The 24,200-nt window shown below is 36.9% G+C and overlaps 5 protein-coding genes across 8 annotated transcripts; 3 read left to right on the forward strand and 2 right to left on the reverse strand.

Annotated features, from left to right (window-relative positions):
• The first annotated feature begins 347 nt into the window (after positions 1-347).
• On the forward strand, positions 348-7,167 carry ADA2B (ADA2 2B). Its single transcript, XM_088121505.1, has 13 exons — positions 348-783; positions 1,547-1,602; positions 1,800-1,978; positions 2,329-2,394; positions 2,535-2,660; positions 2,740-2,815; positions 3,216-3,279; positions 3,363-3,421; positions 3,528-3,617; positions 4,194-4,416; positions 4,596-4,806; positions 5,436-5,678; positions 6,679-7,167. Exons 1-13 carry the CDS (start codon positions 734-736, stop codon positions 6,868-6,870), a joined length of 1,635 nt encoding a protein of 544 aa, XP_087977631.1. The 5' UTR covers positions 348-733; the 3' UTR covers positions 6,871-7,167.
• A 2,132-nt stretch (positions 7,168-9,299) lies between these two features.
• Positions 9,300-10,310, forward strand: LOC111012652 (uncharacterized). Its single transcript, XM_022286880.2, has one exon. It carries the CDS (start codon positions 9,494-9,496, stop codon positions 10,133-10,135), a length of 642 nt encoding a protein of 213 aa, XP_022142572.1. The 5' UTR covers positions 9,300-9,493; the 3' UTR covers positions 10,136-10,310.
• An 848-nt stretch (positions 10,311-11,158) lies between these two features.
• On the forward strand, positions 11,159-14,775 carry LOC111012651 (two-pore potassium channel 1). Of its 3 annotated transcripts, none has more exons than XM_088121360.1 (4): positions 11,159-13,442; positions 13,587-13,794; positions 13,879-13,924; positions 14,397-14,775. In XM_088121360.1, exons 1-2 carry the CDS (start codon positions 12,559-12,561, stop codon positions 13,726-13,728), a joined length of 1,026 nt encoding a protein of 341 aa, XP_087977486.1. In that variant the 5' UTR covers positions 11,159-12,558; the 3' UTR covers positions 13,729-13,794; positions 13,879-13,924; positions 14,397-14,775. The 3 variants fall into 3 exon arrangements, with proteins under 3 accessions (XP_087977486.1, XP_022142569.1, XP_022142570.1); XM_022286877.2 differs by lacking the exon at positions 13,879-13,924 and having other exon boundaries at positions 11,161-11,721; positions 11,807-13,442; XM_022286878.2 differs by lacking the exon at positions 13,879-13,924 and having other exon boundaries at positions 11,161-11,721; positions 12,053-13,442.
• A 3,014-nt stretch (positions 14,776-17,789) lies between these two features.
• On the reverse strand, positions 17,790-20,172 carry SVR7 (pentatricopeptide (PPR) repeat-containing protein). Its single transcript, XM_022286821.2, has one exon. The coding sequence runs from the start codon at positions 20,061-20,063 to the stop codon at positions 17,949-17,951; it is 2,115 nt and encodes a 704-aa protein (XP_022142513.1). The 5' UTR covers positions 20,064-20,172; the 3' UTR covers positions 17,790-17,948.
• An 836-nt stretch (positions 20,173-21,008) lies between these two features.
• LOC148212472 (Heavy metal transport/detoxification superfamily protein) lies at positions 21,009-22,547 on the reverse strand. Of its 2 annotated transcripts, none has more exons than XM_088121362.1 (3): positions 22,217-22,547; positions 22,021-22,108; positions 21,009-21,930 (listed from the first exon to the last, which is right to left on the reverse strand). In XM_088121362.1, exons 2-3 carry the CDS (start codon positions 22,091-22,093, stop codon positions 21,275-21,277), a joined length of 729 nt encoding a protein of 242 aa, XP_087977488.1. In that variant the 5' UTR covers positions 22,094-22,108; positions 22,217-22,547; the 3' UTR covers positions 21,009-21,274. The 2 variants fall into 2 exon arrangements, with proteins under 2 accessions (XP_087977488.1, XP_087977487.1); XM_088121361.1 differs by having other exon boundaries at positions 22,236-22,546.
• Between the last annotated feature and the right edge of the window lie 1,653 nt (positions 22,548-24,200).

The following is a 24,200-nucleotide window of genomic DNA, read 5'->3' on the forward strand; positions in this document are numbered from 1 at the left end:
ATAGACATTAAAATTAGTATTTTCAAAGGAAAAATACTTGATTTCTTATAGAGACAAATCTCGTCATTACCGTCTTCGAACATTTTACAAGTAAGAAGGATACGTACCAAAATCAATACAAATGATGAGTTGTGAATTATTTAAAGGTGATGCTCCCCTCTAAGTAGCTACAAATTTTTGTTTTGAAATTATAAAGTTCTAAAATGAATCAAATGAACCCAAGGAGTAGTTAAAGTGTTAAACCTAAAATTAACTGATTCTCAAGTCATGGATAAACAGGTGGGGAAAAAAAGAAGAAAGAAAAGAAAAAACAATATTAGAACGAGGAAACAGAATTAAAAGGTAGTTAATTGACCGTAATAGATACTCTCTCAATTCATCGTTTTCGGTGTCTCAGAAGAAGGTTTTCAGAATTCCACTGTCGGAATCGCTTTCCTTCTCCTCTTACAAACACACCCTTTTATCCACACCCCCGACTAACCCAGAAAAACCATCCAATTTGCTCCTTTATTCGTGCCCTCAACTGGGTTTTCCAGTTTCTTCGATCATCACCAACAACAAATCGCTTCGGAATTGAGCATTTGTAGCACCCCAAAATCCCCAATCAATGGTGCCCTTCAGCTGGGGCACTTAATCTCGCTCTTTCTTCGCCTCCTCTAATGATATATGCCAATTGCTGTTGAACAGACACTTGCCCAGCAGTTCGGAAGCTTCGTTTGATTTCCCAAATCAAATGGGTCGCTCTCGGGGAAACTTTCAGTCCGACGAGGATCCCACTCAGAGGTTAACAAATTTCTTCCCTTTTCTGTGTGTTTTTATAATTTGTATTGTTTTTGAATGAGAATGTTTGCAGTTGAAGTTTATGAAGATACCCTTTGTGTGTTCGTTCGAGTCTTACAATATTTCCCGGGAGAAGCAAATTAGTATTTTGGAGTTTATAATGGGGAAATAATATGTATTTGAATAGTTGAGCATTGCGTGAATGGAATGCTTTCTGCATCGATCAGAGTAGCACACCAACCTTGTTTACTTCTACTGTACTATCTACTATTTGGTTTGTTCTTTAAATCTTTGGAAGTTGGTTTCTCAGTATATCCTATGTCTAGTATTTATTTGCTGATGCCAGGCTTGGCTACTTTGGCCTGTTGTGAACCCCATTGGTGATTGTAGATTCCTATGCCATGTTCTTTTCTTTGATTTAACCTTTTCGTGAAGTCTTTACAAGTTTTTGAGTGGAAGACATCTTATATCCAATCAGTGTTTGTTTTCTTGTGTACTATTAATTTTATCATTATGTTTATGTTGATTTATTTCATGTTTTTACGTTTTCAAGATCTATGTTCACATTTGTTTTTAGTTAATAGCAGATATATCATTATTCTTGCCTTCCTTCTCTCCGTTTTCGTTTTGGGTGATTTGTGTGGCTCGTTTCGAGGTGTTTGTCTCTTCGTTTCTACTTCTCTTTCTATCTTCATAAATTTCTTCTTTCTTTTTCTTGGTGCAATATGGTGTGTGTTTACCTGAAATTCCATTTTTTATGTTGCAGATCTAGGAGAAAAAAGAATTCCTCTAGTGGAGATAATTTGGAATCTACAACGCCAGGTGATTTTCTACTCTAATTAGTTGTTTCTGCAAAAAATGGTTATGCTGGTTCTTCCTGTACCTTGTTTCCTTCCACCTAATAAGACTTGATTTTTATCTACAAGTCTACCGTATGTAATCAAAATCTTGTTTACTCTTGCTTTGAATTTTTTATTTGTCTCACATTTTTTTTTCCTTTAAATTATTTTGGGAGAAAGGTCAAGGAACGAGTGAAGGGAAAAAGGCATTATACCACTGCAATTATTGCATTAAAGACATTACAGGGAAAATTCGCATCAAATGTGCCATGTGCCCTGACTTTGATCTTTGTATTGAGTGCTTTTCTGTTGGAGCTGAGCTGACACCTCATAAAAGCAATCACCCATACAGGGTTATGGTAAGCAAGGCCCGTAGTAGATTGAATTCTCTGAAGTATGATAAGCTTATTTTTAATGACGTAGTTGCATGGGAGATTGGGTTATTGATAGAGCAATTAGATGCAACTGAGTTTTGTTTAAAGTGAAAGCTGGTTTAACCTGAGACTGAGGTTTTGGAGATTTTCTCTAATTGGAAGTTACCTCTATTGGTTTCTCTCTGAGTAGAATTATGTTCTAAGTTGAAACAAATGATGCACTTAAACAACACATCGTAGCTTCTACAGAAGTTTGGAAACATTATAGTTACTGCTGAATTTCAGTTGAACCCTAAATGCAAATGCTTTTCTTGAACGTGTCTTCATTTTGATAGGATAATTTATCTTTCCCACTCATTTGCCCAGACTGGAATGCAGATGATGAAATACTACTTCTAGAGGTATACATTTTTTTCCTCTAAATTTCCCTTACAGAGCTCTCCTAAAATCATGTGTCAGCTTCATATCAAGGTGGATAGGGTATGTGTGCTAACTTCCCTGCATTTTCTTATCGCCTGTATATTTTCTTTTCATAATTTAGGGGATTGAGATGTATGGCTTCTGGAATTGGACTGAAGTTGCTGAGCATGTGGGAACGAAGAGTAAAGAACAATGCATAGAACATTATTCAAGTGTATATATGAACTCCCCATATTTTCCTCTACCGGTATAAGATTCTTAGCAAGTTTGGTTCTTCTAGAACTTTGGCTTTTCTTTCAAGAAATGAACTTTTGGATTTTTCTCAGGACATGTCTCATGTTGTTGGAAAAAATAGAAAGGAGCTCCTTGCCATGGCTAAAGGGCATGGTGAAGACAAGAAAGGTTTGTCATTTGTGAGACGTTCCTCATGTTTTTATGAGCTACATTGGCAATTCAGTAGCCAAGAAACATCCTGTAATGCTATGAAATATAGAAGTATCTTGAAAAAACCATAATATTGTAAAAAATGTGTATCTGCAGTGTTAATTAGGGTCCTACTATTTAGAGATGATACGGTACACAAATGTATCTTGGAAGATAACTGATTTTTGTCGGTCTTCCTTGGTAAAACTGACAAATGTTTTTTCTGATTCTTGAGAAACAATCTACAGTCTGATGGGTTGAAGGAGTAATTGTTAACTGATGCAGAAGTTCTTATAGCTTCATTCTTGTGCTTTATTCTAGATGATCCTGGTATTGTTCTGATGATGCAGCTGATGATTAATTTCTTCTAATGCTGCAGGGTTTTCAATGCTTGGAGAGCTTACTTTGAAGGAAGAGTCCCCATTTTCTCCTTCAAGAGTGAAGTATATCAATATTTACTTTAAATGACTTTGTTCTCTTTTCTTCGTTTCCCTACCTTCACATCAATATTTCCTTTTATTCTCAGAGTTGAAGATACACATAAAGTAGATCCTTCTGGCCGTTTATCATCAAGCTCTACGTCGGGTGAGGCATTTTATGTTTATTCTTGTTGATTGACTATGAATGTATATTACCATGTTTAATTGGGGAAGGTGATCCTTGGATGCTTTGCCTGTAAATTTTATTGCAGAAGATGGCAGCTTCAATATGGCCGCCACCACCGCTAACAAGAAAGCATCAAATACAAATCAAGTTAAAGATAGCCTCGTTAAGGTGGAAGGTATAGTACAGATATGAATTCTTTAGGTTGCAATTGGATGTTGATGAATTTATATTTCTAAATCCTAATTGATCTTAAACCTTATCCTTTTACAGGAAGCTTGTATAAACTATTCATTATTGATTTCCATCGTAGTACATACTAGCTCTCTAAATCTATAGCCAATGCTTTCTTTTTATACTGTTTTCTTAGATAGGAGTCATGTAAAATTATACTTTGTTCCTACTGAAGGGGATTGGATAGCAATATATGTTGTCTTTCTTCCCACTCGACATTGTTACTTTCTCTAGGTTGCCTGGTTAAACTTTTCCATCTGAATCGAACGTGACCTATGGAACTGCCCTATTGTTGTTTCTGGATAAATTTTGGTCAGAGTACGTCATGATGAAACTTAATAGATTACTGGATATCTTCTTCCCTTTCCGTCTTTCTCTCTTCCAGCTCATGATCTTATGGAAGCAAATGGAAGACGATAATATTAGTCACGCCCTTATTTATATTTCTTCAAATACTTGCATCTTCGTTTTAGAGGTCCTAAAATGTTGAAGCTTAATATGTATTATGATGCAATGGCAGATATTAAAACAGACCGGAATTTTAAAGGGAAGAAACCTAATTTGCCAGCAAATAAGGGTCCTTCTTTATTGGAGCTGAGTGGTTACAACGAAAAGCGACAGGAGTTTGATCCAGAGTATGATAATGAAGCTGAGCAACTGCTAGCGGAAATGGAATTTAAGGATGCTGATGGTGAGGATGAGCGTGAGCTGAAAATGAGAGTGTTGCGTATATACTCAAAGAGGTACTAGTCTGTAAAATTTTGGTAGATGCATTTTCATGAATAGAATTAGTGTAACTAGATGCCTTTTATGTTGGCTTTAAATGCTTATTAGCAAAACCATCCATCAAAACTTGTTTACTTTTCCATTGCATCTCAAATACATGTTCTCTAAATCTTATGGTGATGTAACTGTTTTGCAGGCTAGATGAGAGGAAGCGGAGAAAGGATTTTATACTACAAAGAAATTTACTTTATCCAAGTCATTTCGAAAAGGAATTATCGGCCGAAGAGAGGGCAATATGTCGTCAGTATGATGTCTTCATGCGTTTTCATTCGAAGGAAGAACATGAAGAATTGCTTCAAACAGTCGTTGCAGAGCACCGAACCTTGAAAAGAATTCAAGAACTTAAGGTTTGAAAACTTGTTTTTTATTATGTAGATGTATGTTAGATTCTTGTTCCGAATTTCCTTGATATTTGAGGAACTTTGATCTGCTAGGGCCCATTTAAAAACGATTTCGATTTTTGTTTTCTGTTTTTGAAATCTTTGTTTACTTTCTCTCATTTTCTTGGGTATGTTTTTCACCTTCTTCTTAAACAATACATTTGAATTCTTAGTCAAATTTAAAAAACAAAAAATGAGTTTTTAAAAACTATGTTTTTTCTTCTTAGTTTTCAATATTTAGTTTAGATTTTGAAAAATAAAATGTAGTTTTCAATATTTAGTTTAGATTTTGAAAAATAAAATGTTTCCAAAAAAGTAGATAATAAAACAAATAAACACATAGGTAGAAGTAATGAAACCAGCTTAATTTTTAGAAATATAAAATAAGAAACAAAATGGTATGGGCCTATATTACTGAAAGGGGAAATGAGATAAATTAAGTCTTGTTTTGTTGCTTTTTGACCCATTTTGTGGGAGAAGGGAGAAAGATAATGGAGGTGCAGTGCAATTATATTTGCAAGATTCAGTGTTGCTGTATCTTTTCAAAAGATCTCATTAAACCTTATGTCTTATTAGATCTACATATGATTGTGCAGGAAGCAAGAGCTGCTGGCTGCCGTACAGCGAACGAAGCAGAGATCTTTCTAGATAAGAAAAGGAAAAGAGAATCTGAAGAAACCGATTGTAGAGTGAAAGAAGGTACTCTTACGGGTCCTGGCAGTCAGGGGAATTCAATCATGTTCATGCCTTCAGAGTCTGCTAGCAAGGATCCAAATTCACGACCAGCCAACGATTTCGATACATTGGGATTCAATCACGCGGATTTGCTTTCTGACGCTGTAAGTGCATTCTCTGCTTACTTGTTAATCTCCAGACATTTTAAGAGTAAACCACCGTGTAAGAAACAACTCTGCAGGCATCATTTAATGTGGGTGTACCATTAGTCATTTCATTCAAAGAAACCATCTTTAAAGAGCTCTTATGATCTAAAATCTCAACTATCTACCTGAGTCTACCCCACGTATTTGTCGGGATTGATCGGAGCCAAAATATAGAAAAAACTAAAGAGAACCTGGTTCTATCGATGTCGTGGGACAAAGTCCTCACACTTCTGGGAAAATCTCTGGGCCTTCCCTTGGAATTAAACTGCTAGTCTCTACACTGCTATATTAAAATGTAGCTCCACAACCAAATCTAACTGTAACCTAATAAGCAAATGGAATTAGAAACCTTAATGAATAGGAGTGTAAACCCAACTAAGGTACCGACTCTGTCCAATTTTGGACAGCCTTTTAACTTTTATCAGTCAGTGCACATCCGAAATTGGAGTCGATTCGAGAATTACAAAATAGTATCTGTCACTTAAAAGCTCATGCGACAGATTTTCAGAAGTAACAAGTAATACTCGGGAAAAACAGAGAGACGAGAAAATTATTCTTGTGGGATGTTCTGTTATCATTGATATTATAATCATCATCTCTGAACCATTCATGTACATCTGTAAAAAGTGTCTTTAAATGCAAAATAACTTCAGTTTGCAACATATTTAAACCTAGAAACACACAAAGACAGTCCCCAATCTTAGGAAAATATTAGACTTGCTATAAAACTGTAAGCTACCCAAGGAGTGTTAGTATCATTCCGATTCGTCCACTCGACAATTCAATCTGAATAAGTAGTTTAACTGGGTGGGCATGCTGATCGAACAACAGCTATCGTAGACTCTCTGACGGGACCTGAAAATATTTGTGTGGTGTTCTTGGGGGATCTTGGTTCATGTTTCTCTATATATGCTAGACTTTTTACTGATGCAGTCTGGAATTTTTACTGGGTTGGCAGGAAAAAAGACTCTGCAGTGAAATCAGACTAACTCCACCTCTTTACCTAAAGATGGAAGAAGTTTTATCAGTAGAGATTTTCAATGGCAACGTGACCAAGAAATCTGATGCCCATCACTTGTTCAAGATTGACCCAATCAAAATTGACAGAATCTATGAGATGCTCATAAAAAAGGGGATTGCTCAGCCTTGATATTGTTTCATTCCATCCTTCATCTTCATTGCTGCTCCATTTTCCCTTTCTTTTTCTTTTTGTAGCTTAATTATTCACCCTTTATGAAATGGAAGGGAGGTTAGAAATTTAGTTATCTCTTTGAAATGTGTTAGTAGCTCACCAGTATTCATAGTACAATAGAATGTAATATGAATAAATTGTGTTATATTTAAGGTTTAAATCCAAGTCCCTATAGTCTGTAAACTGTTAGATAGGGTTTTTTGTTGGATCTTTCTAATTTCTTAATTTTATACCTATCTGAGTCATTGTAATTAATTGTTCATCACTCATTTAACAGAAATTTGAATATGCTTTTAGGCTGACATCTAACATTGTTTCAAACATTTGTCTGATATGATTAACAGTAATAAAAAATTTATAAAAGATTAACGGTAAAGATTAATGAAAAGTTTACGGATTAGTTAACTAACCTATATGATTAATAGATATTTTTTTAATTATTGGAATAATATATTATTAGACTACGATGTGATAGATCTCAGTTGTCAACTTGAAGTATCTTCACCTCACATGTCGAACTAAAAAAATGTAAATGGTTTGGAAACAAAAAGGAGGATATTTAAGGCTCGTTTGGTAAGTTCCTGTTTTTTGTCTCTCTCTCTGTTTTTTTTTTAAAACGTTCTTATAAATTTTGGAAATAACCAAAACAAGTTTCTTTCTTTTTGTTCCCATTTTAAATTTGTTCCAAATCCTAAGTAAAAAAATTGTTGTATCATACTTGAATTTATGGATATTAGAGCCATGCAATTCATTTTTCTTTATTAAAATGAAGAAATAGAAACAAGAAATAAAAGCGTTATCAAACGAACCTTTATAGTCGCTCTTGTTTTTTTTTATTTCATCAATTTTAATAAAGAAAAATAGAATTGCATGACCCCAACCCCAACACCCATGGATATAAGAATGATAAACCGCCAAGGATGTGTGTCCAGTGAAACCTATGCCCCTCTAGGGCTGCTTTCGTAATTACCAAATATTGACACGTGTTACAAATTTGGCGATGTTGAGGAAACGGACACTAAAGAGGGACCAAATTATAATTTCATTTCTAAAGTTTCGGTGTGTATATATATATTATATTATATAATATAATACCAAAAAAATTCATTCTATATCCCTAACTTTCATCGGTTAAATCAATTAATTTGTTAGATAGAGTTTGCTTGAAAATAGTTGAGGCATAATTCTTACATATGTCTAGATTTTTTTTTTTAGTACAATATATAGGGTGGGGATGGTACTTACATTTTTTTAGTTGAAGATATATGTCAATTATCATTGAGCTAGGCTCGCTTTGACATGTGTAGACTTCTTTAAATGCAAGATTATTAATGATCGACCATATTGATGAAAGTTGTTACCCACCAACCTAAAAAAGTCTTTAATGTGTGGTCAAAATCATGCAATTTCAAACGAAACCCTAGTAGAGAGTGTAAATTAATTCTCATCATTTCGGTTATTGTTATATTATATTTTCCCACTTAACAATTGGTTTACCCAGTACTCCCTCCAACTTTATCGTGCCTTTGAATATACATGCTCACATTAACATGTTAGTATACATCAAAGAAGCTACGTTTTTAATTACCTTTTTGACGCATAAATTTGGCCTATCGAAATGGAAAAAACTTCATGAACTCCTATGTGGTCTAGTAGCATATAGACAAGTGTATCATATAGAAATTATACAAAATTAAAAAAAAATTCACTTGTTTATATGCTATTAGACATGCATGAATTCAGGAGGAGCTCCTCCTGAATCTTCAGAGGGAAGTTTTATCCTATCGAAATTATCAAATTTGTACAAAGGATTTGAAGAAACCTACAAAATAGAAAGATATTACACTGACGTGAGATTTTGTAGCTTGATTATGAGTATTTTTCCTCCAAATAATATAGAAAATTTAAAGTCATTAGGATATCTTTCGATTGGAATTCAAATTTTTAAGGACGTATAAGATTTATTAGATGAAAGAAATTCAAATTAGAAAAATGAGAGATTTTTAAAATCCATAACATAGCTCACGTCAATCAACGATACAAAACAACATAAAAGAAGTATCGTTATTTTCTTTCTGATAGATTCCAATCTCCAAGTTTAAGCAATGATTGTGACCTTTTAAGTGAGAGCAATAATGGAACAGATTTGTGTTGGTACCTTATTCTTTTTTCATGGCATCAGAAGAGAAGAAAATGATATGACTTTGAGGCTCATTTCGTGGAGAAAACAACAAAAACAAAACCCCTAAAAAACCCTAATTTCCATTTCATCACAAAGCTACACGTGTCCTCTTCTCCCTCACTTTCATTGCAACACAACACCAGAAGCTTCGAGCCCCCTCCCTTTTTGTCTCCATTCCCCAAAAATAACCTCTTCCCTCCCCTGCCTCCCCTCTGTTCACAGGCCCATTTTCGTCATTTCTCCACCCCTCAAACCATGGCCATGGCAGAGCTTTCAAGGACCACTATAAAAGGAACCAGAACATGGGAATCTCAAACACTTCACAAACAAAACCAAAATCAAAATCAAAATCTCCCCTTTTCCATAAAAAAGCTGTCATTTTTGTGATTCCCTTTGAGAATGGAAGAACACCCACAAGCCAAAGATTTGGATTCAAGTGAAAGTTTGAATCTTGATGGGATGTGCAGAACAAATTGGAGCAGCAAAGTGCAGAGGTTGAAAGGGATGGTGAAGTTTGTAGTGTCAGTTTGTGTGTTTTGTTTGGTTGTTGCCTTGTTTTTGTCCCTCTTCTCTCTCTTCCCCCATTCCTTCACTCTCTATTTCTCCCTCTTCTCTCTCCTCAACCATGCCTTGGACAGAAACTACATGTTCTTGCTCTGCAATGGAATCCTCCTTCTCCTTGCCACCTCTCCTCTGCAACATTCTAATTCCATTCCCCACCATCACTATGAGCTTCGAGAAGAAGAAAAAGAGGAGGAGGTGGAGGATGACGATGATGACACATCAGCAATTCATTCTGCTGACCTGGCAGCTGTGGGGCCCACCAGCCCCATTATTGAAGAAGAAGATGATGAAGGGTGTTTTACAGATGAGGTGGAAGAAGAGGAAGAAGAAGAAGAAGGGAAGAGGAGTGAAGAATTGGAGGTGGTGGTGAGTACAGAAGAGTTGAACAAGAAAATTGAAGAGTTTATAAGGAAGATGAAGGAGGAAATGAGGATTCAAGCAGCAGCAGCAGCTCAAACTCAGCTTGTTGCAGTGTAATCATGATGTGGATTGAATTAAATATGTAAAGCATATGCCCAATCTAATGAATAATATAAACTAAGAAGTCTTTGATATAGGTATGTGTTTTTTGGTCCAACTTCTTCCGATCTTTGAGAAAAATTGATCAACAGATTATAATTCAAGGAACACAAGTGAGCTGCATGTCTTTTCATATTCTCTCTTTCTTTTTTTTTTTTCCTCTGAAATGATATTGTTCATTTTGAGTATAACTTTTACGACTTTAAAAGTGGAGATAATTGTTCTCGTTTATATACCCACTACCTCATATATAAATCTATAATTTTCTCTTATTTAGTCCAGTCCATATGAGATGGTTCGCACTCTCAAAAATCCTCTCCTCGAACAAAAATATCATCGAACCTCTCTTCAAATGGTCAAGTCCTCACGAATTTCCTTATTTAACCTATGGGACTTTGATTGCATTCCCAACCGTATTAGTTTACCCTACTCAGTGAGCCTACTCAGTGAGCGTGATTTTCTCAACTTTTCTTTGATGATAATAATAGCATACTTTCTTTTAGGTACTTGAACTAACTTCCAAACTTTTTTTTAATGTATATTGATATATCTTTAATAATATCATTCGAGATGCTAAATGATAAGAATGTTAAAGAATAATTTAATTGGGATATATCAAGTGTATGGATATATATGTATACATATTTTTTGACTTCCGGACACAGAAACCGTGCCAAACACCTATGCATAGCAAGTGTATATATTGATTTTTATGACCAAATTAAATGTATAAATTGCATAAGTAAGATAATTAAATATACATATATGTATATATAAGAGGTGTTTGCAAATGGTAATTTTTTGTTTACCAATAATAGTGTAATTGTTGTCTTGGTCTCCTAATTGTTGGCGGAAAAAAAATCAATTACCTTTTTTATTTAAAAAAAATCAATTACTTTAAAAAGAGACTTTTTTTTTTTTATAAAAAAAAAGAGACTTAACAGTACAAAGCACATAAATTTCTTCCCTTGCTTAACACCGCACAGCAAAATGAAGTACTTAACGATTGTACTTCAAACAGCAACAACAAAAAGGGGGAAAAACAGTAAACCCTAGAAGTGGAATTGGATTTTCTTTGCTTCGACAATTACAACACGAATTACTATGTTTTTTTTTTTCTTTTTTTTCTCTTTTCCTCCCCTAATCATTCAGCCCATTGACATCCGACAAATTTCTTTTCGGATCTTGTCTTCTTCCACTTCATTCAATGACCACAACCCTGAAAAACCGACCTTTCAATCCCGATTTGTTTCCCCGACCGTGTGGCTCAAATCCGCGGATTTCTTTATCTTTCTTTTCTTACGTGCATTTGTGGGATTAAAGTCATGTGCATCTCCTTGATCTCTCCCTGTAAGGACCCCTTTTACGTAATTTCTTTCCCACTGTGACCTGCAGCGACAATTCGGATGCGAATGGCGGGAATCTGGGAGGACCCCAGTTCGATTGTGTAATGCAATTATGGAATCTGTTGAAGATTAGGGTTTCCAGCTTTGAATCTTCCAGTTTTCGCCGAAGTGGTCGTTTATGCAGCCGATTGATCTCGGGTAAATTTCTGATGCCATGTGCATGTACGAACAGATTGTTGTTGTAAAAGGATTTGGCATTATTGTTCCGACATGTCGTTGTCAGGTAGTGGTTTGCGGGATATTGGTGGCTTGTTAATGGCGAGTGGTAAGGATTTAGGCAGGTGGAAGCCAGAGAGTGAATGTTGGTTCCTTGGCAATATCTCGAACATCCCTTTTCTTGACTGTTAATTTGTTCTGTTCTAAATAAAGAAAGACAGCTTTCCTGTCTAAATTTTAGCTATGTTCGTGAAGGAATTCTCATGAAAACCTAAGCTTTTAAACTCATTTATTATCTGTGTTTATTGTACAGGTCAAACACTGTTTATTTATTGATTTCCCATGAACTTTTGTCAAAATGCCAGAGGAAAATCATTAAGCTAACTGGGGAATTAATGGTACTGCCTATACAAAATCGTCAGGCCTCTTAGTATTTGCTTTCCAGCATTTGATGATAAATGTAGGATTGCTGTTGCTTGCATTGTATTGGTTTAGGTTTCATGTTATGTCCAAGAACACTAATTCTTTTTTGGCGGAATTGGGAAGTGCTTGAAATTGCTTTGGAGCTAATGCTCTCAACATCTCAAATGATAAATAGGCTGTGAAAATTGACGATATTGATCTTGTATAACGTGACTAAGGAGGGTAAGTTTCACCAGTTTTTGCTTGTGGATTAGTATCATTAGATAGAAATTTTTTGTTGGAAAATTGCTGTCTAATGTTAATGACCTCGAAAGTGTGCTGAAACATAATCTCTTCCGAGTTTAAAATCAGCAGTTTTAGCCTCGTTAGGAATAGGATATCTTCATTGATTTTCTGATGGACCTTGGTGATGTTGAGCAATCCTTGCTTCCTAACCTGGCCGATTCTGGTAAGAGGAATGCTCTCCAGAGAAGAAAATCTGCCCGTAGTGGTAGTTTTTCACAATTGGTAGAAAATAACAATCAACCACAAATTTGTGATGAAGTGTCTCATCAATCTACGATTGCTCAACAAATCAGTTTTAGGCAAGTGTTTGTTCTTCTGGCCACTTATTTGGGAGGAGGCACACTTTGTTTCTTCCTCGTTCAGGATCAGATCAGCGGCAAGAAAACAAACGGAATTGTTGACGCCCTTTACTTTTGTGTTGTGACAATGACCACTGTTGGATATGGAGATCTTGTTCCTAGTAGCTTAGTTGCAAAACTACTTGCATGTGCTTATGTATTCACTGGAATGACTCTTGGTGGGATGATTCTTAGCAAGGCAGCCGATTACATTGTGGAAAAGCAGGAAATCCTTCTGGTTAAAACTATGTACATGAGGAACAATATTAGCTCCAGTGAGATCGTTCAAGAATCTGAGGCTCACAAACTGAAATACAAATTCATAATGACCGGAATCCTCCTTTGGGCTCTCATAGTTGTTGGAACTCTTTTCTTAACTGCGGTTGAGAAACTAGAGTTCATGGATGCCTTTTATTGCGTTTGTTCCACAATCACTACTCTTGGCTATGGGGATGAGAGCTTCTCTACCTCAGCTGGTCGTGTTTTTGCTGTAATTTGGATATTGAGCAGTACCATCTGCTTAGCTCAGTTCTTTCTGTACCTTGCAGAATTACGCACTGAAAGGAGACAGAAATCACTGGTGAATTGGGTTCTCAACCGAAACCTCACACACTTGGATCTTGAAGAAGCAGACCTTGATCATGATAAAGTAGTAAGGTAAGCGTGATTTGCCTGTCATATTCTCTCTTATCCTTGAATTCCACTGGGTTTCTTTCCTGTTACTAATGTCCTAACAATGACTAATTCTGTTTGATTCAATTCTTGGATGTATTATGGCTTCTTGGCCATCTGCTTTATCAGTGCTGCAGAATTTGTTCTATATAAGCTGAAGGAAATGGGGAAGATCTGTCAGGAAGATATTTCACCTATACTTGACACCTTTAAGAAGCTTGACATTGATCAATCTGGATCTTTGACAGAAGCTGATTTAGTAACTTCATAGTCGTTATGCTGCGGAATAACACCTAGCTATTATTAGATCATAAACTCTTGTAGAGCATCAAATGAGGTAATCCTTGCTCCTTAATTTGTCCACTCTCTTAGATTCATTGATATCAATCCAGATTAGTAATATTATACCCATCATTTTTAGATTGTTATGACATATTTGGCCATGCTTCACCAAATTGAATGGAAAGGTATTTGTCGGTTCGATTGATTCTTTGCTTCATAATGATTCGACCTGTGTAAACCATGATTTCAACAAGTTTTAAAATGTGGATGATACTTGATCTCTATTTCCCGTGATTCTATAGATCAGAATCCAAGTATCTACACTTATGGTTGACATCTATACAAAACTCAAAAGTGTTTCACATCTGACTATAAATCTCATTTGCATGATTAAATTTTTTAAGTGATCATTGATCTGAAATATCCTTAACCATTAGGATTCAGACAGAATATGTCAAGAAGTGCATGCATAATGACATTCTGATTCTATTTGCAGACCATTTTTGGCATTGAACTTACATGTTGGGTTTATCACACCTAAATTCATTGGTAGCTGTAATATACAAAGTGAATAGATGTAGACAATTTTTGAGTCTCCATTGTCTAGACTTCGACTGTGACGAATGATCTCTTATTGGTACCTATATTGGTTTTCAGCATATTCAGGCCGTCCTGCAACATAATCTAGAATCCCTTCACCCGCCCTTACACCGTGAACTTCAATTCCAACTGGGAAACTGCCTCCAAAGGCAATCATTGCCACCAAGAGTACGGCTGTGGAGACAAAGAGTGGCCAAAAGAATGCTAGAATGCTTAGGAACCGCGGGGCTGCATATACAAACAATGATATAACCACAGAAACTGCTGCTACAACAGTTATTTGGTCTCTGTGTTGGAGAACCTTTGTTTGAATGTCCATGGAGAAAGAAAGAGAGAGGAGAAATGGCTATGAGAGATGATGCCTATGAGTCTCTTCTTTCATTGTAAGATGATATTTATAAGTAAATAATATTAATATTGTTGATGGGTTTCAAAAGTTCTCAAGATTTGCTTGGTTGATCAGCTTCTTATTTTTCCCAAGTTTGCGATCGTTTATTGTTGCTGGCAAATTACAGAAACGCCCTTGCATAGCTTGCAGATATTTTGATGTGAGTTGAAGGGAGGAGGGTTAATCAGTCATAAAACAAGAGACAAAAGGAAACGTTAGGACAAGGATGCTTGATCAGATTCGGTTGTCCATTTGCTTGATTGGTCGGTTGTCCATTTGTTCATTTGGATTTCAGAGTAAAATTGAGGAAAAGAATGGCATCTTTTCTTGTTCTCATCCATTGTTCAATCAAAGAACAATTTATAGTTTATAAACAATTTGATTCTTCTGCTTTTGGAGTTAAAGCATATATCATGAAGGGATTGACAATAATAATGGGTTTTCCATTGATGTCAAGTTTCAATCATAATATATGACCTTTTCCCAATCAAATCTCACATTTACCATTGGAATTGTATGGCTCTAGATCACTTGACAATGTGGCTTGTCAAGATTAATGTGATGAAATTCTTTCTTTTTTATATAAAGAATTTTAAAAGTTATTGAAATTAGAGAAATTTCTTTTAAGAAAGAAGAATGGGTCGAGGCTTCAGGGCAGGTGTGTGCACCCTTTGGTATAGGAGAACAAAGCTCCAATTCCCAATTATCACATAAATAAATAAAGAAGAATATATATATATATATATAAAAGATGCTCTCATGAAATCTTAAAAACCTACTAATTAAAGAGTGCATCAAAAACTTTTTGGATTCTCCCAGCATGGTATTCTAAGACTCCTGGATCTCTTGCATTCCTATAACATCAAATAAACACAATAATCTGTGTATCCAAGATGTTTGAGTAATGGTAAAATAAACACAAAAATCTATCCATCTAATGAGAATCCATAATTACTGCAAACAAACACGCCTTGAATTTCTACTCAATCTCCATCCCCATAAGCTATACAAGTTTTCCCTGGACCCAATTCAAAAATCTTGTTCCTCCGAAATGACAGACAACGACGGCCGCCATTTTTTACACCGTCTGCGGGGGCCTGTATAACTCAACAATCTTTGCCGACACTGAAACTTCTTTGCATTTGCCAACAGCAACTTAAACTGTTCCTTAGTTACCACAATTTTCACCTTCCTTGCTCCTCCCCCATCCGAGTAGGTTATCTTTGAGGAAACCAGAAGATTTTCGAGCTCTTTCAGGCATGGAACAACATTTTGAACCTCCCCAATTTGGGGGCTGACTTTGGTTGGCAAAGTAAAAGCATGGAGAAGAGGGTCATTACCATTTTCAGTAGCAGGATCGACTGTTGTAGCCGCCCGAGTGGCTTTTCCGAGCCCTCTTACCTTCTTCGATGGAGACTGACTGCAAGGCAAGACGATGCAGTTTCCCATATTTGTTAATGAATGGAGAAGAAATGGAAGTCTAACGAATATATATAGCATGTGGTGTTGAGATGATGTTCCCTTGCAAGGCATCAGAACGTGCCAGCCATTACACTGCTTCTTCACGACCTGTTTGTATATAATAATATGCATAGCCAACGACTTCAACTGGGAAATAGAGATAAGAAATTATAAGATAGTACCATGTTATGTGCACTACTATCACAGAGTTCAGACTGGAAAATTATAAAACTTCTAATAATCGAAGTCAATGGCTTTGACATTTTGTTTTTGGACTGCCCAATACATCCTTGGCATTCACAAAGTCAGAAAAAACAAAAGGAAAACAGAAGAAGAGATTGGCTGTCTCTTCAGGCTTGGAAGGCATGACTCAGACAGGTCAAATATATTGTATTGACTTATTATTTTAGTATTTTTTGTGAGGAGAAAGTGACATTCCTTGGAGTTCTTTGAAAATTTTGATAATATTATATGAATTTAAAAGTCAACCTACTGCTCACCATACAAGTTTATTGGGAAGGAATGAGGATAGTCTGCATGAACCATTCTGGTTCCAACTTGAGTATAGTATCTCCATTTAGTTCTCAGAAGGGGCAGCTATCAGTAACAACAGTTTAGATCAAGGGGGAAAAGACACAACAAATATGGAACTTACAGATGCATTTCGAGCCTTGAAACAGAGATCTAAGACATTAGTAAGTTTGATTGTTACCTTGATAGCAGGTTCTTGAGAGTTGAGTCAAGCGCCAGAACTAGGTAGTCCCGTGGCAATGTGTTCCGTATTTTTCACAACTTTGGGAGATTTCAATTGCTTGGCCCCCCTAGCACAGCATTATTCTTGGTGCCTCCTGTTAGTCTTCTCCGTCTCTTCTTGCTTCTTCAATCTGACCCCTCCATCAGGGCACTTGGGTCTTCTCTATCTCGTGTCCTCTGATCTTCTTCCACCATTGGCGATCGCAATTGCACTGGTTGAAACCTACTATCCATCTTTCCTCTTGATGTGCCCGAGATAGTTAAAGCTCAATACCAAATTGTTAGGACTCGAGCCTAATTTATAAATATTACAATCAGCTTTTCGAGAGACCTGTACTCTTCTTAATCTTAAAGGAATATCCAACTCAACGCTCTGGTAACAAAATAGTCCAACTTCTCTTCCCATTCCACTCATTACTTATCCCCTACCCTTACGTAACAAAATTTTATCATCTGTTACCACAAAATTGGGCCCCACACACGTGCACCCACAAAACATTCCCTCCCCAAAATACAAAATCCCACACACATGCACCCACAAAAATTCCCTCCCCAAAATACAAAATGACTTTTGTAATTCCCACAACACAAACATACGTAAACTTGATGTGTCACCTTGCATTTGTATCATCTCACTTTAGCTGGATGATAATGGAACTCTAGCATGCTTTTTCAGATGTCTACTGATATGAAAAATTAATCTTGCACTGATTAGAAAGGATGAAAGTTGAGAGTGCGAACCAAGGACAACAAAATAATCATAAAAAGTTGGCGTTAAGCAAGAAAGTAAAGTGTTAGAGCATCAATCTGAAATTCCAAGGAACTATAATACAACAGAAGCACAACGATTGCAGAACTCTCCATTGCATCCTTTAGCATTAGATTCTCTTTCAAGAAATATATGGCCGATTAAAGGCAAAGAAAAGGGGAAAAAGGATATAAATGACTTCAGATACTATGGATCAAACTAAATATAAGTTCATGAATTGAGGGACCTCAAGAACAACCTATGCTGCAACTAATTCAGGAGAACCTCTAGATTCCAACCATGATTTTGCAGCCACTTTAGTTGTCAAAAACCACCCGACCTTTTCTGGAGCCTCATGGAATGGAGCATTTAATTCCTTCAAATGTGACTCAAAGACACTCGCCAAACCTTTATCAGAATACTTGTGTTTTCCATGTCCAGTATTTATTCCAAGTAATGGTGGAAGTTCCTCCCCAGATTCAAGCACCTTTGTTAAGTCATTTATCCAAACGTGTAATGCAGTGAGAGCAGCCCCAAGAGAAAGACCCTTAAGATGTAGAGACCACTGAGTTGGAGACGTGGACTGCAAACCTGTGTATATCTGAAGCGTAAGCCCCAAATCCAGGAGCTCGCATGCCTTCTCTAAAAGATCTAAATTCACACAGAGATCAATTAAGCAATTGCAATAGGCTTTTCTCACATCAGCACTAACAACACTAAGTAGTTCTGAGGCTTCAGTTCTGAGGTCTCCTTCCTTGTCTTGTTCCCCTAGCAAAAGCTTAACCACATAACCGAGTTTCGAGTTAGCTCTCTCAACACAATCAATCAGCTTACTAAGTTCCTCTTTTGGTGTTTGGGTGATTACATTGAGAAGACAGCCACAGAATCGATCATCTGGAGTTAAACCCAGCTCTACCAGTCGATCGAATGTTCTCACAACATCATCAACGCGTTTGCCTTTCCCATAACACTGGATTAGTGAAGTCAAGACAAAGATATTAGGGTCAAAACCGGCTTCCATCATCTCGTTCAACATTTCCTCCGCCTCTGATACTTTTCCACTGCAGGAATATATGGTAATCATGGAAGAAAAAGTCCAACTGTCAGGTGAGCATGCCCCAGAGCTCTTCATGTCTTCAAAAATTTCAACAGCTTCATTAACGTAGCCAACATCAGCACACATAGCTAAAAGTGTGTTGTAGAGAATTACATTTAACTGCAATCCTTTTTCCTTCATCTCCTTGTACACAAGGAGGGCATCCTCACCATATCTGGCCCTCCCATAGGCACGTAAAAGCGAAGCATAAGTTGCCCAGCTTGGTGAAAACCCGTTTTTAATCATCTCTTTGTAAATGGTCTTGATCTGCCAGGGTCTTTTAGCCCTACCCATAGCATCCAGCAAGCTGTTATATATAACCAAGTTAGGCTTGATGCCTATAGCCTTCATTTCTTCATACACATTCAAGCACCCATCATAGTTCCCAGCCACTCCATGAATTTTGATCAATGTCGAGAATGTCGCAGGATCAATACGCCAGTTTTCAGTTCTTGCACGATCATACAAGCTGAAAGCCATGTCAACATTACCAGCCCGCCCGTAGGCATCAATCATCGCAGAGTAAGTGACATCATCAGGATTACAGTCAAAACTTGGCATCTTTTCAAACCACTCAACAGCCTTATTTGGCAACGAACACAACCTAGCACAACTAATTACTGTAGAAAATGTCACGTTATCAGGCTTAACTCCTCTCTTAAGCATTTCGTCGAACAGTTTCTCTGCACCTTCCATATCTCTCGACTTCCTAAGCACCTTCAGCGTTACATTGTAAAGAATCGCCTTTTTACTTGATTTCAACACCTTCTGAAACATCTGAAGAGCAAGCAACGCAGTACTGGAATTCGACATGTTATTCAGCACCGCAACAGCGTCCTGTTCTAAAATGTTACTACCCATCCCCTTCAACACATCAGCAACATCTTCCTCACATGGATTACAAGAGTCCAAAGACTCCGAAATTCTCGTAAGAGAAGCATACCTGGCTTCGTAAGATTGGTTGCGGAGTTTCGAAGCTCTGGGGCTTCTGGGATTGACCCAGACGGAGCTTTTGGACGAGGAATTAGATTTCCCATCCGGGTATTTCGAGCTTTCATCCTGAGTGGGAATTGGATTTTGGGCTTCTTGAGCAGCGTATTCCTGTAAGGAGACATTGGTTATCCGGAGACATGTTTTTGAGTGGTGAGGTGTGGGATTGAGCTTGAAACGGTGAGAAGACTTGCGTAGAGTTATTCTGTGTTGAGAGTTTAAAGAATTGGAGAGAGGATGGTGGTCGGAGAAGAAGGTGGACGGTGAATGGCAGAGCTGGAAAGCCATTCCGGTGCCTCTCCGATGAGTTCTTCTCTCCGGTTGAGTCGCTCGTCCGCCTTATCGGCTGGCCTTTTTGTCAGACAAAAATCTCCCGGAGCAAAATTTGTATGGACACGTTGATATTTCACATATTTATTTTATGCTTAAATAATTTCTAATTATTTTAAAATATTCTAATTACTGCTTAGGTATAGACCATTAAATTAACAAAGATTTTTAAATTTTAACTAATTATTTTATTTTATTCTCTAAACTTTTTAATATTCTATTTTAGTTTTAAAGTTTAGTTCTTAATTTTGCCCAAAAATTTATTGGGATAAATACCATTTTGGATCCTTTAAGATTAAAGACAAATTTTATTTACTCCTTAAATTTTAAAATCTTATACTTTCTGACATTAAAGTTTTTATAATGCTTCATTTTAAATTTTGGGATGGTTTTATCTCTCTCTAATATCTCTCTCCTCCTTCCCTAATTCATAAATCGTTGTCATTTTAATATATTTTGAATCTTTAATATATTATGACAGTTAGGACTTCATTAAAACAAATCAATACATAAATTATGGGATTGTATTTTAATCAATACAATTTTTAAAACCTAAACCCATTTAGAAATTAAATACCAAACCCTATCATATGTGCTTTCAAACACTTGACCCTATAGACATTTATTAATTAGGTATAGGCTATATATTTTGGTAAATAACTTTTTTTACGATACCTGTAAAATAATTTATTGAACTATTAGCAAAAATAAGAATAAAAAAATAAATAATACAACCAAAGCAACATAATCTAACTCACATAATTTATTGAACTATTAGCAAAAATAAGAAAAAAAGAATTAATACCATCAAAGCAACATAATCTAGCTCACATTTAATACATGAGTGGTGATAAACAATTTGATTTATTGAACCTATCAATTTGGACCAAGCATTCGACCAGATTTTTCAAATCGTTGATATATATATATTTTTTACACTCGAACATTATTCAAAATTTACTTGATTACACAAACGTTCAACATATTTTGACATATTAGAGTATACACTTATACACAAAACTAATAATGAAACATTAAAACATAACAATGGAATTATTATTATTTGTTAGGCCATCCAAGCCTCCAACTAACTCCCTTCAACACCCTTATTATCCTAACCATGAGATGCACGTAAACACGAATCACCACCATTCACCGACTGCCACCTGTCACATGACACTGCATCCAGCTGCATTTTCTTCATTAAGATACTCACAGTGGCTGACGTAACAGGGCCTCCCTCCGCCGTAACTGTCGTAAATGGGCCTTCCAGAAGCGCACCCATCACAACATGGGCCGGGCCTACCGTACCCTTGATAACATGGGCCCCCACCAATCCCATCGTAGCACTGTCTACAGCACGTCCCGAACGGGTACGCCGGCGGGTACCCGGGAACCGGCACGCATATGTTCACCGGAACCGGGTCGGCTTGGACCGGAATGGGAATCGGCGCGGGAGCCGGTGTCGGTACCGGTGCAGGCGCTGGCTTCGCCGGCGGAGGTGGGTCCTTGGGCTTCGGAGGGTCGGCCGGTTTCGCCGGCGGAGGAGGGTCTTTGGGTTTCGCCGGCGGAGGAGGGTCTTTGGGTTTCGCCGGCGGAGGTGGGTCTTTCGGTTTCTGCGGCGGAGGATCGGCCGGTTTCGCCGGCGGAGGATCGGGCTTCTTTTGCGGAGGGGGCTTGGGTTTTTCAGGCTCTTTGATCTCAATGCTCTTAATAACCCCACACCCTTTACAGCAAATTTTATCTCTCAGCTTCTCAGGATTGCAACAAAGCACTTTGATAATCACAGCGTTCGATTTTTCATCATAAATCTGGTCTCGAATTTCTCTTGCCCAGAAACAATCATCAACTCAGAATCAGATGCCATTTTTTCAAAAACCAACAGAGAGAAAGGAAAACAAAAAAAAGAACTCACGAGGGAATTTGGAGAGAACTTTCTTGACTTTCTTATAGCATCGATCGCACTGCAAATCCACTTTCAGCACCATGATCGCTTCCTTCAACTGTAATTACAAAACAAAGACAAGAAAACAAAAAAAACCCAAATCCAGCATAAGCGATGGAACAGAAGAAAATCAAAATGGGTAGTGCTACGAGAATGAGAAGAGAACCAGAGCAATGCGAAGAAACCTTGTGATGGTCCGCCATGGAAGGAGATGGAGAACGTCGGCTGCTGTAATGAGAGGAGAAAAGTTAGAGAGAGAGAGAGAGGGGGGGGGGGGGGGGGAAAGAGGGTAATGAATTAGACGCAAATGGCATCTGAATCAGAGGGGAGAGAGCGATCCAAAAACGTAAGCATCATTAATAATTGTCGTTATAGAGATTGGAAGAGGGATGATGAATTTGAGATGAAGATGGGATTTGGGATTTGGGATTTGGGAATTGGGATTTTGGGATTTGTGATTGCGGGCTCTTTAATCCAACATGTGCTCAACTTCGACTTTGCCCCACTCACCTTCCCATCCGTTTTTCATCACAATCAACCAAAAATGGGGGAAAATTCTTCTAACTTAAGCAACTTTTAGGACCATCATCTCTCAGGATTTCACAACTTTAGGTTTATAGGAATGTGATTCCGATTCTATTTCTTGTTTCATATGTAGGATGTAAATTTGATTCACGATCTATATATGCTTTAACTAGATGAATAGTAGATTAAGTGTGTTGATGTTGTTTTCCGTTGAGCTCACAGGTCGATCACGTGCTACTCCGACGCCCAAGTTAATTGTGAGCTCGAGCTGTCTAAATCGTTCTCAGAGGAAATAACGTACCTGCTCAATGGTAGGAGTGTCCCTTTTATAGGTGGGCGGGGGAGACAAGATCGTTAGGTGGTTACGACATGCGGTTACGGCTGTCGGGCCTCCAGGTCGGATTCCTCATATGTGCGAATGAGCTTTCTTTTACCTCAGCTAGATATGGATCAGCTCGTCGGGTCCCGATGGTCCATTTTTCGCTATATGGTTACTCCAAGTTGAGTTGATAGTCACACGTGTCAATTCTGATTTTGACCACCAACAAAGTGAATGTTAGTTTAGTGGACATAAGATAAGCACAGAATTACAAAAATTTAGAGACTTATTCGACACAAAATTTAAAATTTAGAGATTTGGAAAATTTTTACCGACACTAATTATTAGACACTTTATAAACAACTTGGTCTTATGATTTCAAACTCATGATATTTTGGTGGGAGATAAATGCATTAATCAAGTGAGCTTAGCTCAAATTAGCATGGTTGGTAAACTTTCAATTTAGTCTCTTTAGATTTACAAACGGTATCTAAACAATTTTTTGTCCACCTATAAATACACCAATTTTCCTCTACTTCTTTTCATTTAAATGTAAACCCTAACACAGGTAGTTGATATAAAAAAAACATATCACTAAATTGAGAAGACTTGTAATGATTGATCAAATTATAGGGATTACATTAAAAATTTTGAAGTGAGAAACTTACCTTGAAAATCAAATTAACCAAACTTATACCAAAGGAGACAAATTCATGTTTTTGTATTAATTAAATAGTGTAGAGTGAAATAGAATTATGAGGAATTCCTTTTAAAAAATAAATAAAATAAAAAATAAAAGAAATGATGAGGGATGGCCCACGCAGTACCAGACTGAAAGCGCAGACGTTCCTCCACCCCTAATACTTCTTTTCACATCACTCGCGCATCAGGTTCACCAAAAGCAAACCTTTTTTTTTTTCTTTTCTTTATGCTTTTTTCTTCTCTCTCTTCTTTAGAAAAAATAGAACTCGTAATTTTGAGTGATTTTTTTTATGTTACATTTCATACAAATTTTTGTAAGTTTGTTATCACAACGAGTGTGAATAATTAAATCATATTTTGATGCGAACGCCTTTGTTGACACGAGAAATTATTTTTCGGAATACGGTGGATTCAATCTCCCATCTTTATCTTCTAATTCTTTCTCTTAAACTTGATGTAAAGATTAATTTTGGGTCCAACTTAATCCTTTAAATGAATTTAAATTTAAATATTAATCCACCTAATCATGGTTATTTGAGTTTTTGGGAAGCAAATTGATTGCGGGTCCAATTCTCCATATGATCCAATTAAACCAATTAAATTC

This window comes from Momordica charantia (genome assembly GCF_013281855.1).
Source record: "Momordica charantia cultivar OHB3-1 chromosome 3 unlocalized genomic scaffold, Mcharantia_2.0 BLBB01000003.1, whole genome shotgun sequence".
NCBI lineage: Eukaryota > Viridiplantae > Streptophyta > Magnoliopsida > Cucurbitales > Cucurbitaceae > Momordica > Momordica charantia.

Bases quoted from the DNA above. Each gene is read 5' to 3' on its own strand.
- ADA2B (XM_088121505.1), top strand. From the start codon at position 734: ATGGGTCGCTCTCGGGGAAACTTTCAGTCCGACGAGGATCCCACTCAG. The intron at 3,422-3,527 runs GTGAGGCATTTT...ATTTTATTGCAG, and splicing joins ATCATCAAGCTCTACGTCGG to AAGATGGCAGCTTCAATATG. The intron at 3,618-4,193 runs GTATAGTACAGA...ATGCAATGGCAG, and splicing joins TAGCCTCGTTAAGGTGGAAG to ATATTAAAACAGACCGGAAT.
- LOC111012652 (XM_022286880.2), top strand. From the start codon at position 9,494: ATGGAAGAACACCCACAAGCCAAAGATTTGGATTCAAGTGAAAGTTTG.
- LOC111012651 (XM_088121360.1), top strand. From the start codon at position 12,559: ATGGACCTTGGTGATGTTGAGCAATCCTTGCTTCCTAACCTGGCCGAT. The intron at 13,443-13,586 runs GTAAGCGTGATT...CTGCTTTATCAG, and splicing joins GATCATGATAAAGTAGTAAG to TGCTGCAGAATTTGTTCTAT.
- SVR7 (XM_022286821.2), bottom strand. From the start codon at position 20,063: ATGGCTTTCCAGCTCTGCCATTCACCGTCCACCTTCTTCTCCGACCAC.
- LOC148212472 (XM_088121361.1), bottom strand. The intron at 21,931-22,020 runs GTGAGTTCTTTT...TCTGGGCAAGAG, and splicing joins AGTTCTCTCCAAATTCCCTC to AAATTCGAGACCAGATTTAT.